Here is a 16,712-nt window from a genome sequence, read left to right on the forward strand (position 1 = left end):
CGTCCACCCTAGAAGAGGGCCTGCTGCCTCCTATCTTAAGCAGAAGTACATACTTTCCCACCAACTGCAGTAAATGTGAACGTCCTATAATCCTGGCAAAACTCACCCATATAATATCAGGCTGTTCTGTCTGGGTTCTGTCCTAAACTACTTTCACTCTGAGAAGGCTGAAGAACTGTTTTTTGGAATTTTTTTTTTGTTATATTATTATTATTATTGTTATTATTTTACTTACTAATACTTCAGTGAAGTAGGACTTTACAGGTCAGCTAATTCAGAGAGAATTAATATACTCCTCACTAGGTTAAGTACAGTATTTCTAAAGCTCAAACTCTGTGGGTGTTAATTACCCCTTTACCAAGCTATACTCTCAATACAATGCAAGGCTGGATACATTGATTCCTAAAATGATTATTTGTTACTTTAGGTAGCATAAAATATATTCCAGATTATTTAAAATTACTAATTGAAGACACCTTTGCTATATCAAGTCTCTACTCCAAATGCCAGCAAGTCTGTCTCCTGCCTTCTCCTTTTTCACTATAGCCAGTAAGAGACACTTTCACAATTTCCAGATACTCTTTATCAAGTAACTTGGGCTCAAGGTACAAGAGGAGGGATCGAGACACGATTAAGTCTCCCACGTTATGATCTGTGGCTTAGTAACCTTGCAGAGAAGCCATGAATTGAAAGGGACTCTCTGGTATTGAGGACAGAACCTTCCTTTTACAGGAAATACCTTATGATCAAGTTCAAAAAGGTATTCAGCTCTGAGAATCAATTCTACTCAGATTTCAAATACAAGAAATCAATCTTGAAACAGAGCGTTAGTAATCCATCTGCCCACGAGTGCCCCAGATTGCACAGTTACCAAAGACTTGAGAAGTTGTACCACCCTCTTACCATTGACTATGGATTTTGTCTTGACATGGAGGCAAAAGACAGACAGTAAGAAAGATGAAGGCAAAAATCCTACATTTCAAAACAGGTTTTGTTATCCAATACAACTAGTCCCTACTGTGAACATATTGGCAGAAGTCCTGAACTGTCCACATGGACCAAGGAAATAAAATTGAAAAAGCATTATGTAAAGACTGAGCATCTTACAGTTTTCCTAAAGCAGCCACTTCCCCTGAGAGGGTTAGGAAACACTCATACTAGAGTGTTCAGCTTTTTTTAAAAGCCGTCATTTATTAGAGACTTGAGCTTTAAAACTCACAATATTTCTTCAGAGATGAGATTAAAAGACCGATTTTAACAGTCTGCTGTTTGTATTATTAAATCTGGTTAAGAGAAAAGTCTGTATGAAATATGGAAATGAAGCTCTATTGTATGCAATTTATACAAGTAATCAAAAAGACAACAGTGAATTTTCAAAGTATTTCATTTGGTATTCTAGTCTTCTGTTATGCAAACACTCGTAACAATGGGAATTTCACATACATATACACTGAATATACCCACAGAAAACTTAAAAGAATGTCATCTGTAATCCTTTCTCTTCTCATAATCTTGAGGAAATTATGAATATGAAACAGACAGATTATATCTTGTTTCTGTAAACTACATGTTAACAAAAGCAGATATAGCATCGAGTTTAAATCTAAAAAAACAGATTAAAAATGCCTCAGAAGAAAACAGATTTCATTAATAAGACTTGTTCAAAGATAAAAGATTTTGGGCTGTGTGCTACCTTTAATTTACAGCCAGAACATCTCTTGTCCCTAGTTGAACAACAGACTGTATCAACAAGATAAAACTGTAATGGAAAAGTATCTGATTTTATTTTATGTAACTACATTAACAACTGCTTCTATTTTGAAATATTGCATTTACACAAATAAGAAGTGTTGTGCTACAGGGATTCAGAAGCGATTATTCTGGAAAAACTGCTTTTTAAATGATAAGGCCCTTCTTGCATGGGAGCAGTCCACATAGCACTTGATTGCCTTTGGTAAAACTTCCCACCATTCCAGAACAGGCAGTTTGCAGGTCAAAGACAATGGGCTCAGTTAAGTACAAAGGTTTCACTTATGACAAGTGTTTGTGGCATTTTCTGATTATATCTCTGTATATTCTGTTTCTATATAACAGATACTGAGAAAGTAACTATTAAAAAGATGACTGAGAAAATATCATGCGTGTTACTGTTTCAATTTTACCTGTAAGTTATTCCAAAAAATGACTTTGTTATACTCACTAGGTGGGGATGTATACTTGTTTCAATTTACTTTCTGCTTCAGCCGCTTTCAGACGTTTCTAGTTGAAAAATTAACACATTTAAATATTTTATTATATTCAAGTACAAGATTTCATAAAACTGCACACAATCCGTCCTTAAATTATTTCTATTTTGTGATTCCACAAGAGCCTCCAAAACAAGTGTAGAGATCTACAAGATGAAAACGATGAAAAACAAGTTCTCTATGTTTATTATTAGTTTGAAATTATAGTATACTGTCCTCCCCAGCAAAACTCACAGGCCTCACATATGACAACAAAACTGTAAAAACGACAATTACAATTTACATAGATTACATCTACACAAACATGTATGACATTGTGGCTAACCCTCATTGCAGAGTAAGTAGAAAATAAATGAGTGAAATTGCACATGACGGGTTCCTCATCAGTCATGTAACTCAATACTTCTTGTGTGCTCTGTCAAGCCTGAGGCTAGTATTTTATAAGCAGTGTAAGGAAGTGGAACGGTAAAGTCCACTGACTTAGAAATAACTAAACATCTACTTCTGTTAAGTGCCATTAAAACTGTAGCTCAGGAACACAGCAGTAACAGGACAGCTACACTACTATCAAGATAGTCTGTGAATTTACTAAATTATTACTTTCCTCATACTTGCAACAAACTCAAAACATGTTGCACTCAAGGCAGTATTACTAACTTGTAAAATGTTGAGATGTTTTAGTTATTGCCATATATTATACAAGTAACTAAGACAATGTTTTCAGCAATGGCACAAGAAATAAACAGTAGACATCTGAACTCTGTATTTGAAACACTCGTCTGTACATAAAAGGTGAAGGAAAAATTATTTTCCTGCTCTTCCTGTACTCAAGACATTACTTCTGTTCACTTGGAAAAAAAAAAAAAAAAAAAAAGAAAAGGAGTTGAAACACAGTCAATTTAATTACAGCGGAGAAAAAAAATCAAGGGGGGACATTAATATCCAGCAATAATAAATCAACACTACCTGCCTGCCTCTCAAGATTTCCCCTTTCTTTATCTGGTGTTTAAAATTCAGTCCTTCATTTCTCCTACAACAGCCAATTCTCTTCTCTGCTATACTCCTATTTTCTGATACCCAATCTTTGCAAGGCTCACAATCCAGGAAGATATTTCCCACCTTGAGAAAACTGTCATCAAAAGACTCTGCTCTGAGAGTCTCTTGCCTGAGCCATGAGGTGAGTTACAGGGTTAATCTGCTTTACTGGTCGAGTAGCCTGACTAAGCCTCCTCGTGTAAGCCACTACTCTTTTCCATTTCAGAAAGTTGCCTGTGCCGTCCATCACCATAACTCTCATTTATAAAAACTGCATCTTTGAGGAGTAATCCATGACAAATAGGCTCCTAAGCAGTCCATGCCACATGAATTAATTCCCATGCAATATGAGAGCCCTCTTCCATTTATTTCCAAGACAGGCTTTTTTTTTTTTTTTTTTTTTTTAACAGGTTTTTGCTGTTCACAGATGCCTAGCTGTGTTCAGAGCTACAGAAGTGACTTCCATTGATACATCTAATGCAGTTGCAGTCTTTCCCCAGCACCAGGCTTGGCAACACTGGCCCATAGCAGAAATGCAAACACAGTACGCTCTGCCTGCTTAAGTCAATTTTAACAAGAGCAAGGAGAAAGACCAGCAGCAGCATGCTCTAAGTCTCATAAACTGATAGGTTTTGAGAACATTTCACAGCCTCAGCAGAAGAGCTCTCAGTGGTGAACTCTTTCCAGTTAACAGCTTCAGGCCATAGACTTTCCACAACCATCTCTTTCTCCTTTTCATATTATCCCCAACAATACAGAATTTGTTTTCAAACTGAAAAAGCATGCAAGACTGCAGGTCAGCAGGTAACATGCGTTCCACAGAGGTTCACAAACTGGTCCCATTCTACAAAAAGAACAAATAAAGCTCACTGCACACCTAGCAAGATCATCAGAGCAAAAGAGAAAAACACAATAAAGGGAAAGAAATGAGGAAAGTAGCCTTGAAGCACTGTCCAAACGTAAAGGCAATTGTGGGAAGCTGTATTAAAACCTGATGGCAGTGTCAGTGAGAAGTGACTATACACATTAATTACATTCTAGCATACTTTTAATACCGGCATGGGGGTTGTAAGGAATGCAATTTTAGCAATTGCTTTCCTTCTTTATTTACTAAAGTGAATCATATACTGCCTTCTACAAAATAATCACACAATGCCATTTCAGTATAAGCTATATTTTTATGCACTAAAGGTATAGTTAACATTGCTCTCTAAAAGCAACAGAAAATGTCACAGCTTGAATTCACACTGACCTATCAACTTTTAAGTACCAAGAAAGAAGAAAGGATGCAGAAACAAAACTATCAACAAATAGTTGCAATTTCTGAGACAAAACTTCTGCCTGTTGAAATTTAGAGCTTGAAAACTGGTAAACTGTAAAGGTTGGAAGTTGAAATTGAAAACATTTAGACAAGAAACAAAGCACCAGTTTGTAATAATAAGGGCAATACATCACTGGAGCAATGTTAACAAAGCAAGCTGATGTTTTTCCTGAAAAAAAATTTACATCTGATCTTAAACAGTAACTATTTCAAACCAGTCTTACAGACTGTATCTTAGGGGGGGGTCAAGCTACACTAACCTAGCTTTTCACCTAGGCTCTACTACTTTTAATCAACTACTCTTGAAACTGAATGTTATTTCTTTTTAAGAACTTTTGTTATGAATATCAACTGACAAATATCCCCAAAAATGAGCATTTCCCTACGTTAGTACAGTTTTCAACAGTGGAAATAAATAAATGAGAGGGAAATGTAACATATTGTTGTAGCACAGTAATTTAGTTACCCTTACATAGATTCTCCCTCTTTCTGTTGCAAAGTCTCAGTAAAAGTCTTTTTGCATTGAATCAGATTTTTAAGGAGAACACTGCAAATAATGAGAACACATTTCATTCAGTCGAATGAGCCACCTGGCCTTCCTTAAACACTATATAATGCAGTGGTCATGAAAAGTGCCATATCACCAAGAATGATTACCCAAGGCCTGAATTAGTTTTGCTAGACAGGTTCAGCACAGACTGAGAACTTCAATACATCTGTTTCCCTTCACTTTGACTCAAAGGGAACGTGCTCTGAAGACAAGGTGGCAGCAGTATCTCCACTGCCATTAAATCACCACCTTTAGCTACCAAGCAAGAATAACATTTAATAGCAATTACGACAAGGAAACTTTTCTTATGCCTGACACAATGCAGCCAATTCACACAAAGAAAGAAAGATAATTAAAGAGCAAATTTTCATATTAAATCACACCAATCTAGAATTCAGAGACTGTATTTTATGCGTAAGATTCAAATATGTACATCAACCTTTTTGTCTTCCCATTTCCCCAAGCTGCCCTACCCCTCAAGCATGATATTTAGAGAAGAATGACTCTGAAATTGCCACTTTCTTACTGAACATATTTTCTCCCTGAAATGCATTCAATTATCACAGCTTGTTCTGCTGGGGAAAAAAACCCTACAGATATCATTTTTACTGAACTGTATTATTTTTACCATTCCAGAACAAACTAAAAAAGAGCAGGATGAAATTCTGATCTCTCATTAGGAAGGATTACAGAAATGTTAACCAGGACAGAAATTAGGTATTTGGCCTACACCAGTTTTGTTATTGATGATCATGCATGGCCTTGAAAGAACATGTCTAAAGCATTAAATCCTGTGGTGTATTGCCATGTTCTGAGTTAGGATGTTGTAAGTTTACTTAGTTACAAGTAAAACACAGGCATCTATAAGAGTATTCAAGTTGTAGATAACCATAAAGCCTATGTGTTTTTCTTATATGTGAGGCTAAAAAACCTAATCCTGCAAAAGGATACACAAACTCAATACACCATCACACACCTTTATCATCGTAGCAATGGAATCATAATGAAGCCCTAGAGAACTTTAGAAAGGGAGTCTCAGTCTTTTGCCAACCATTCCAGAGCAAGTATTTAACAAAAAACTCACAAGGAGCAAGATCAGTGTCTGAGCAACCTAAGAGCATTGACAAAAGTCAGTTTGCACTTCAATTTATCCTTACTCCATGGCTTTCAGTATCAACAAAATCTTTTTATCTGATTCTTCAAAATCATCCATTGCCCAAACCTTAAGAGCTGACAAACAGCACAGCAAATCTCTGCCGGCAAGATCTTTCCAGGATAAAGATTAACAGTGCAAAAAAAGTGTTAGAAGAGAAATGAAGAGAGACAAACTCAGAAAAACATGCCTTTATACACAGCATATTATTTTCCATTTGTATTATCCATAGAACTAAAAGGTCCTAGTGATAGTCCAAGACTCTACTATGTGGTGAAAGACTTTTCCCTTACTTGCCATACCCTAGCAAGATGATGTAGAAACACTTGCAAATAAACCAGAACAACCTGAAGCAATCAGTCTTCTGACACACTGTAACAAAATCAGGAAGAATGCCAAAGATCCATCTAACAATACAGCTGTAATCATTACAGCACAAAATTTATTTTCAACATGCTGTACATACATCGCCACTAATTATGCAGCCTGTAAAGGACCTACAGACTTAGATGTTAGATCATAAATTAAAATGGAATATTTTCAAATATTCTGTATATCTAAATCAAGGAGTAAATCTATAGAGTGTAATATAAAAAAAGCACTAACACTAAAATTTTGCCTAAACCTGCTTAAAATATCACAGTGTAGGTACCTAATATAATCTTACCATGTTTCTGCTCCAGAGCAACCCAAACAATTGCACATTCAATCAGAAGGATGAACACATCCACTGTGTGCAGAATGTTCTCCATTTTGTTTTTAAATCCTGGTAATGCCGAAGTAATGTTCTACCATCGAATATCAATAAAAGGTTCACAATATTAACAGCCACCTTTAACACAATATATATTCCTTTTCCTTCAGTCCCACGCACAGCTTCACAGCCTAAAGCATTTGCTCTGCAGCCCATTTCCTTCTTATCCCATACTGCAGTAAGAACCAGGAATCACATTGCTACAAACCAGCACACAATACAAATGGCTTAAAAAGCTCTTCACAGCTATGTGATGTACAGTAGGCATCAGAGGATTTGACAACGCACCCTGCGAACAGCACAAAATCACTGGTCTATAGCCTAAAATATTACCATAGGCCTCCCACCATATTTCTTTTTAAGAATACACACAGATTTTTGTGCTTTAACAAGTTAAGATTTTTTAAGAACATGGCAGACTGGTTCATGCCAAAATAGCCATTAGATTACCTGCTGCACATATCTGTCAGTGGTTTTCCACATGTAATAATACTCAATGATGCTAGTCAGCGACTTCCAAGGGAGCTGAAAAACATTTGTTACAAGTTAAAGTGGTTCCCAGAAATTGCAATGTCCACATCTTATTAAACACGTTAAAATCAAGTATAGTTGATACATGAATACTAAAACATGAAGGTATTAAATACCTACATTAAAATCCATATGCAAATAAATACATATTACTATTAATAATACACAGTCTTTCCTTACAGTTAACAAAGATGCAGAACTACAACAATAGTACACATCCAAATCCAAATGTAATTTATTCTGTTTAAGCCATATGGTTAAACAAAATGATCAAAACAGAATCCAGATCCATCAGGAAAGACAGAAGGTAATATCTCTATTATAAAGTGTATCAGATGGAGAACAACATCAGGACTAAAATAAATCATCTCGACAAGACTGTGTTCGAGTCTCATGATAATTTTACTCTTAAAAAAATACAATGGTTATTGTACTTAGTTCAGAGGTTTTTCAAATCCCATAACTCAGCTGCTCATACAATACCAGGAGTTTTGCATACACCTCTGCATACTCTTGACCTTTAAACAACAAACAAAAGGATGCTAAGGACAAATGCTACCTTGAGCAGCAAGAGTGATACTGACAATGAATATTTCACAAAAATCTCTACGCAAACTCAGGGCAAGTGATGATGATGGTTATTATTATTTTGGGTGTGCATATTCATTGGTAAAGTAAAAATGTATTAGCCTAAGTTTAGGGGAGAAAATTAAGCACACAGCAGCTATTTTTAATTACTACCGAATCATCTATTTAACTGCAAAAATTCTTTCTATCATTTAAATTAGTAATTCTCTCACAGAATTCATGCAATTTTTCTTCATAACCTGGAAACATGCTACTATTTTGTGCATGTTTTTTTCTAGATGCATGCATTAATGCTAATATTATCTACTCCCCCGAAATAAGGATGATTTTTAAAAGTCCCAGAAAATACACATGTGGAAGCATTATCTTTCCAACCTTATTCACTCCACTTTGGGGATTTCTCCATATCCTAAGCCAAACGAATAGGTTCCTGAACCTCTAATTATGTTCCTAAAAGCAACAGAGGAACACTGTACCAAGCTGCCTCTCCCAGCATGCAGGAGCTCACAGCCAGTTTTTCCAAGCTGCTTGCTTGCAGATACTTAGAGGAACTGAGTCTGGCTCCCATCTCTGCCTTTCAGGAGCTGGGATTCAGGTCCAGACTCAGCTGTAAAATCTTTTTGAGGCAGTATACCACAGTGTCTTAATCCCTGGTCCAAATGTAGTCAATCAGGAGGAGGTGGTGGAAGGCCAGGACTTACATGAAGTTGATAAGGGGGATTCAGACCGGAATGCGGAATGTCTAATTAAAACTATTGTGCTTGGGAAGTGAAACACATCCTGGAGAAGTATGTAAGCTAATTAAGATGTTTTGGGAACAATCTGAAGCTACTAGTAGAAGTGTGATAAGAAGCACCCTCACACGAACTGTCCTCATTATAATACTAAAAAGTCACACCCCTTGAGCTGGAGACCCCGGCCCAAGCGGAGACCCCCCACCTTTGGGCATGCGTAGAATATTAAAGTAATACTGTAGCTATAAGATGAGAAAATGTAGACCAACAGAAAACTGCTTTACATAATTACTTATGCATATGTATAACTAGACTGTATAAATACTGTACCTGTATGAACGAGTGGGGGGCTAGCTTTGCGGAGCTACTACCTAGCACTTGGTCTTGTGCAAAACTTGAAAGAAACTGGTATCTCGGCTCTGTGTGTGTATTGGGTGTTGCACACTGGGTAACGAACTCCATTTGCGAGACAACACAAACAATTGCAGTTTTGTCCATTTGCATTTAACATGTAGCAGTGGAACAAACGCATAAGCTGATGTTGCAATAGACAGCAACACAAGTTGGTTTACTAAAATCCTTTTACTTTCTCAAGTAAATTATGCCTTAAGAAAAATCTGCCCAAGAAAAGGCCAGTGATGGGAACATGTGTTTGGTGTGGGGTGACAGATGAGCTGCTTCTCAGTCTCTAGGTCCATATTCTTCCTGGCATCCAGATGAAACACTGTGACCCCAACTACCTGCTGTTGTCAGCTAGTACATTTTAGCTTCTCCACATTTATTTTCATTCCTGAACACTTATTAACACATTCATGCTACAGATTATGTTTGACATTTCTCTAGAAAATACTTTAATCTGTTTTAACTAGGATTGTGACATCAGTATGTTCATTCACTCAGTAGGCATCTACAATTAAAGAAAGATAATTAAGCTGCTTGGACTGGATAACCATAATCCTTTTACACTTTAATTCACAACTCAGAAAACCGGTTTGACAGGCTGAGTATGAATATCCTGTATTCTGTTTACGTACACACTTAAATGACAAAACACGATACAGGCACATGAATTTTCCAGAGGTTGCTCTGAACTGCCAGAGAATAATGTACTCTTATTACCAAATTCTATTAAACACTAATTGAAAGAAGTAAAAATGACCATCTGCGTGACATTTTTGTAGGAGAAAATTAGCAAAGAGGTGTCAGCAGTACAAAAGCAGGCAGACAGAATTTTCAGTTTCTTTACTTTCTTCAGGGTAAAAATGGACCACTCAAATCAGACCAGCAGGAAAAACTAAGGATTATAAAGTATCTTAAAATGACCATGTTAACTTTAGGGCATGTTTCCAGAATTTCCTGAAGTTGGAAAACAGTTGCTCCTGTTTTCTATAAATCATTCAAGTCTGATCTGATTCCCAAGGCCTTTCCTGCCATATTTGAGATGTAACAGTTATAAATTTGTGAAAACTGTTGATTATGAAAAACTAAGAATTAACAAGCATAACAGCTGTCTCTCACCATTAGGAAAATAGTTCTATTTGGAGAACATAAAATATTCAGTCTTCTTCCATTCTACTACCCTGGGATATGAAGTAATTTGAGTACATCAAGTAAATTCAATTAACTTAAAAAGTTTAGGTTGATTAGGATTCACATAGGTTCTTAAAGACAGCAGAACCTCAACAAATGAGCTCCTGTAACAACTGATGAAAATGATGATTCAAAGGCTAGACTGGTAATTTGATAACAAATGAGTTTCTCCTGTCTATTAAAAAAAAAGGTAAAACTCCTTTACACCATCTGATTTATAATAATTGTCTTGCTTACTAATATTTAATGTTTATAGCTTAATGCTTGAGCTGCACATTGAATGTCAAATAGTGCCAGTTCTTACTAATTGCTGGAAAAGTCAATGAACCTGCCCTTTAGAGAACTATCATGTAAGGGCTGCAATTGCAGCTGCCATGCCTTGCAAATCCGGGCTGATTCAGAAGAGGCAACTCCTCTGGCATATAATGACTCAAGCAGGTACTACATAACCCTTGTGCTTCAGAAGACTGCTACCAACCACTTTCTGCCATGCAACACGACAGTCTTGCCTGTACTGTGACACCACTGCGTGACTGCCTAGGTTTGACTTTAATCTCAGGCACCATAGGATTTAATTTTATCATTAGATCCTATGTGGACACTTAAACAAGTCAGCATGTACACCACCAGTGCATTAGCTTTTTTGTCCATGCTCTTACATCACATCTAAGAATCCTTACTTTTCAATGACTAGCCACTGAAGAGAGAGATGATAATAGATAAATGTATCCTCATGAAAAATCACTGCTTAAGTGCTACATATTTATACCTACCTCACCTTGCAGAAACTTTTCATATATCCATGATCTAAATCTTGAAGGACTATTTTAGATGATTACTTAAAATTAAATGTTTGTTTTCAAATCCCTATACTTTTAGAATGCTGCATAGCAAGTGAGAATACATACATTTTACTCTAGATAAATTAAGATATCGCAAGATTACACAATGATTAATATAATTGAACGATTTCAAATTACATAGAATTAGATCAAGACTGTGTGTACTATGTTACCAATACCATATAAATTGATATGTAAAATAGATGTTCTTCTAATGATGTTTTAAAAACGACATGCCACTTTTCCAAAGGTAAAAAAAAAAGTGACTAAGGATAGACAACATCCCTGTTCTAACTAAATAAGACTATAATTAATTAGTGCCCCACATCCATTTCTGCTGCACTCTGACTCATCATTAACATGCCCTCAGTAGGCTATGCAACCCTATCTCTAGTTCTGTGCGTGTCTCTCACTTTGGGAGGAGGGCAAGGGAAAATATCTGTGTTTTGGGAAGGAAGATTCAGTGAAAGAGGGAGGGTATCAGGAGTCTACCTGAGACAAAAAATGAACATTTTGAACAGCTTCTAGTAGACTCATTCAAATATGAAGCATTTGAACATTAAAAATGCGTAAGCGATTCCTGCAACACATTACTCCACTGTATTGCTTTAATGTATGCATATCAACAGAATTACATGTAACATAACACAGAAATTATACAGAAAATAAAAATACTACATAAATACCAGAGACAAGGCTTAGGTATACTTGGCCACAAATTGTGTTAGGACTCAACTTGTAAACAGCCAATAAAATCTGTAATATATACTTTAGACATTTTGAAAAGCCAAATACTATGTATTAAGAAACATTTAGTTAGAAGACATAGCTACTGAACTATTGTACAATTACAGCTGAGGACCATTTATCTGTATGAGAAATAATAAAGAATTGTAGCTTACATTAAGATTTCAGTTCTAAAACTCTATACAATATTATTTTCCAATCATATTTTCTTGCACTTAACAGAGCTATTTCATCCATGATGCAATTTTCAACCTTATGTGATGAATACGGTGAACATTTTCTCCCTTAGGAATCTCAAAAATAACACGCAGATATAATACACCTGTTAAAATGTCAGTTCTTCAGAAAAACAATAGCCTTCCCTTCCCACTTCCATTCAATTATCTGTTTCATTTCAGAAGTGTGAAGCTGAAGAAAAGACAGCTTAGCTCAGTGCCAAGCCTCCTCCCACTGTCCCACACTGTCTTGGAAGGACTTCTACATTTACCATACAGTACCATTTTCCCCTTACAAAGATTATTAGTAACATCTGCAAAGAAAAAAAACCTGAACTCTCAGAGTCAAGCAGAATGAGTTGTTGTGAAAATGTTTCAATCTACTTCAGTCTTAAAAAATGGAATTCCTTTGGCTCAAATCCTAACCTTTTCACAAAGCCCAACTTGAACTTAGTACAACCAAGGAAATCTTTTTCCTTGAAAGAAAGAGGCTCTCCAAGAAACATGCAAAAAACTCGCAGATAAATTACTAGCAGTTCCAGCAATCAGTGTTAGAATCAATTTCTTTTAATTACTCTGCGTTAGAATCCAGCAAATTAAAACTTTGCTGTCCTATAGCCTGATACTTCAGTACCAAAACCAGTATAGTTAGAACATACTGGAAAACATTTCCTTTACTTTTCAGGAGTGCCAAAATACCTAATATGTCAAAATAACTCCCTGTAGTGCACTTTAAAAGCTATCTGAATATAAATTTCTCCCTGCTAACTATAGAAGGAAACCCCAGCTTTTCCAAAAACACTCAGGGGAGTCAGCCATGTAGCTGCTAATGGATTTCACTGGAAATTGTGGGAAAGTTCTGAAAAGCTGCTGGAACTTTTTCAGATGCTTGTAAAATCCTTGTAAAAATCCTTATCAAAACACATCAGCATGAGGCATCCTACCTGGTATTAAACCATTAAACAGATTATCTTCTGTCAACATCTTTCCAAAGAATGGCACCGAACAAGAAAGCATATTGACTTTCATCCAGATAAAATGTGTATGTATGTTAATTACATGTATCAGCTACACAGATTTCCCCTCTAGCTAATCTTCCAAACCTACAGAAAATAGTCTCACCGATACGAAAACACAGTAACAGAAAAGCGTACTACTTTCGTACTTACAAAGTCTTGTCGAATGTCATTGAAGTCCTTGCCATACTTTTCCAATGCCTCTTCAAATAAACTAGCTTCTGATGCTGACCACTCTTCCATTTCATCTCTACACAACACAGGCCCTCCAAGTGGCACTAGAACACTGATGGCACTGCTCAAATCATAGTTGTGTTTATGCAGCGTATCCATTGCATGAAACTAGCAAGGACAAGGACAGAATAAAAACCTTGTTTAAATAGACAGCAATCCATTTCAGTTGATGCAAATTCAATGTCTTATTTTCTGTAAGCCATACAAGAAGCCTCAACTAATGCTAAATTTAGAATCTATCTTGATATCATAGGCTTTCTGCTGTGGAACATAAGGAAAATAAATTGTTTATTACTTAATTTGAGAAAGGAAATGCCTTAATAAAATGTTTACTAAAAATGACATTAGTTTATTAGTTCCTGCAAATTACTAGCAAACATTTCTAGAGAACCTTTAGTTGGTAGAAACTGGTTCCAAGTAACCCAATAGAGACAGTGGCATATATTGACTGAGGGGCCATTTTCAATTACCAGAAGTTCTAAACAGTAGCTAAACAGCTGCCCAGACATCTATGTGCTCAATATTCTCATTGCTGGGGAAGGAAGCCATTTATTGTTTTTATTATCATCATACTGAAAAACAAGCAAGATTTTTGTCCCTTGCTAAAAACTCTGTTGTCAGAGATGGGTAAATGAGCTTTCTTTGGTTACTTCGCTTTCCTTTATAAAAGAGGAAAACAGAAAACAAACAGCTTATAGCATTTCACTTTAGAGGTAACTAAATGGATGCTCACATCACTAACCAATGATGGGAATATGAAAAGTAAGCAACTACATCACAAATCCACCCGCAGGGAAAATGAGCAACGTACAAGAAGCCTTTCTGACTCAGCATCCCAAAAGCCCCTATCACCACAATCTTCAATTGCTGTGCTGAAGGAGGTATTAGAGGTATAAAGCGCAATATAATGTGTGTGACTGCCTAACATCAGTCTCCCACCTGTTTGTCCCACCACAGCAATCAGCTGTAACTGTAGCATGCAGTCTCTCCCACAGCCCTAAACTCATCTTCTGAGAGGGGGCACCCAAAACCTTTCAAGGCAGGAACACTCTTGCATTATGTGTCAGTAAAGCACTTACAAGGCAATTCCAGTTGAGCTTCTGCATACAAATGTGCTGCAAATAATGAATTCTCCTTATCTTTTGCCATCTCCTATGAGTGGCTAAAGTCTTTCTCCAGCTTTCAATGTACCTCTTTGAAAGCTATCAAGCACAAGATTCTTGAACTGTTTTGTCTGGAAGAAGTAATGTCACTGTTATCGTACAGTACGTCATTTCACTTATGGTTCAAGTTGAATTCACCAGCCTTGAGAAGACACCTTCTAATATGTATAGAAGTATTCTAATATGGAAATATGTAGCACAATATCTAAAATCCATCATCTTCAGATTAGAGAATGTAAAATGAAACCACCGATTTATTGCTTATCACTCAGGCAATGAGTAAACCAGGCCTAAGGATTGAACTCTTACAGTATATGTGTTACCAAGGGTTAAATCTTTTGTTTAAATTGCAGCCCTTGTGGAAAAGCAGTACATACCAGACATTTTCCAAGCAGCTGCTAAATCTGGATCTATTCACTGATACCAACTTTCTTAAAAATTACAACAGAAGTGAAGAAATCAGGATCTTGCTCTTGCCTTATGTTCATTTTTCCATCTATAATACACATCTGATTCCATAAAGCTTTTTTTGGTATTACTAAAGAAAAGATTCATAATGAACTCTGTGGAAAAGTACTGTCTTCACTGAGCTGTTCTGTGACAGAAGACCACTGACAAGTTCCCATGATAACACTCTCTGCCTTCTGTAAGTTTGTCAGCACCCAGCTACAATCAAATTCCCACACCGCAGTGAGTAAACTCTGCTAGCAAAAGCAAGAGCAGCCTGAAGACATTCCTAGAGCCCAAGACAAAAAGTCCTGGAGTATCGCCTTTTTATCGGCTTTACCCAAGGATGAGAGGACTGCAAGAAACAACTAGTGGGTCCCTGATACCTAAGGAGCAGGAGGCTGGGAAGAACACTGTCGTCACCTCTCCCAAATAGGAGATGGAAGGACAGAGGAAGAACCACCCTTCGCTAAGAACTCTTGCTCAGAGCATACTGTCCAGCACAGACAAGGGGTCCCACCAGAGGAAAGGTAGTAACCTCACAGACAGAGGGAACTTCCAAGTCCAAATTTAAGCAGGTAAGGGAAGAACCTATCCACCAAAAGCTAAGGAAGGGCTGCATGGAACTGGGAAGAAAGGGAATGACAGGGCACGCTGCAAACAAGCTGTAACACACAGATCCCAAACTAGTTGCAATTTCAGTAGTCAGTTAAATCAACTAGACTGAGCTACCTCCAACAAAGCACTCAAACTGGAAACAGAGTATGGATTCTGTAATTCAATAATATTTTAAGCATGTTTATCTTAGCAGCCACATATACGGAAATCTAATAAAAATTAAAAAGACGTCGTTCCAAATCCAAATGAAAAAACCTTTTCATACTTTTCATTTTGAAGAGACATCCAAAACCAGATTTATGTCCTTACAGTAAAGTAGCATGGGCTCTCCCAAACAAGCCCACCACAAGGAGCAAGTGATTCCATCAACCTGCTTTGATTTAATGGCTCTCATTGTCAGTGTCAGCACTATGCAATGTTTAGGAATCTGAAACAGGAAGTCTTCCCAGTTTCTTTCTCTTCTCAGAGATCACTTTTCATTATAAAATAAAACACTGCCTCTGAGAAGGCCAGAAATGCAAGTTTCGGTTGTTTGTCTCACAAGTCTTCATTGCTGTTAGAAAAGAACATTTACTATCATCTAAGAAAGTAAACACACATTGTTTCATGTCTTCCAGTAGGGTTTTCTAAAAGCACTGGTAGTTACCTGCCTTGTCTTATTACCTTCCCCATGTTTTCAAAATAAGGAAGCCTGAAAGTAGCCTCTCACTTGCTGGTAAGCGGCAAGACCTCCCTAATGTGTACATCCACTGTGAATGTACTCATGTTTTATAACCTATGCATTTATTGTATTTTTTTTTGTATCAGTCTGTTTATAGTCATCTCTAATTGAAACAACTAATTAGGAATACTGGAAAGCCACAGGTGTGGTGTACAGAAATCCCATTAATAGCACTTCAGGTGCAAGGGTTATCTGCCTTGCATTAAG

At 36.8% G+C, this 16,712-nt stretch overlaps 1 protein-coding gene across 2 annotated transcripts in view; it reads right to left on the minus strand.

The window, feature by feature from the left end:
- The window catches only part of MTA3 (metastasis associated 1 family member 3), a 144,849-nt gene that overhangs the window by 56,338 nt on the left and 71,799 nt on the right, over positions 1–16,712 (minus strand). For both annotated transcript variants that reach the window (XM_072858264.1, XM_072858265.1), the window contains exons 9-11: positions 13,476–13,664; positions 7,510–7,584; positions 2,201–2,259 (exon numbers count right to left, since the gene is read on the minus strand). In XM_072858264.1, coding sequence (XP_072714365.1) covers positions 2,201–2,259; positions 7,510–7,584; positions 13,476–13,664 — 323 coding nt within the window. The remainder of the gene's footprint in view (positions 1–2,200; positions 2,260–7,509; positions 7,585–13,475; positions 13,665–16,712) is intronic.

The sequence above is a fragment of the Ciconia boyciana genome, chromosome 3 (assembly GCF_034638445.1).
Source record: "Ciconia boyciana chromosome 3, ASM3463844v1, whole genome shotgun sequence".
Lineage (NCBI taxonomy): Eukaryota > Metazoa > Chordata > Aves > Ciconiiformes > Ciconiidae > Ciconia > Ciconia boyciana.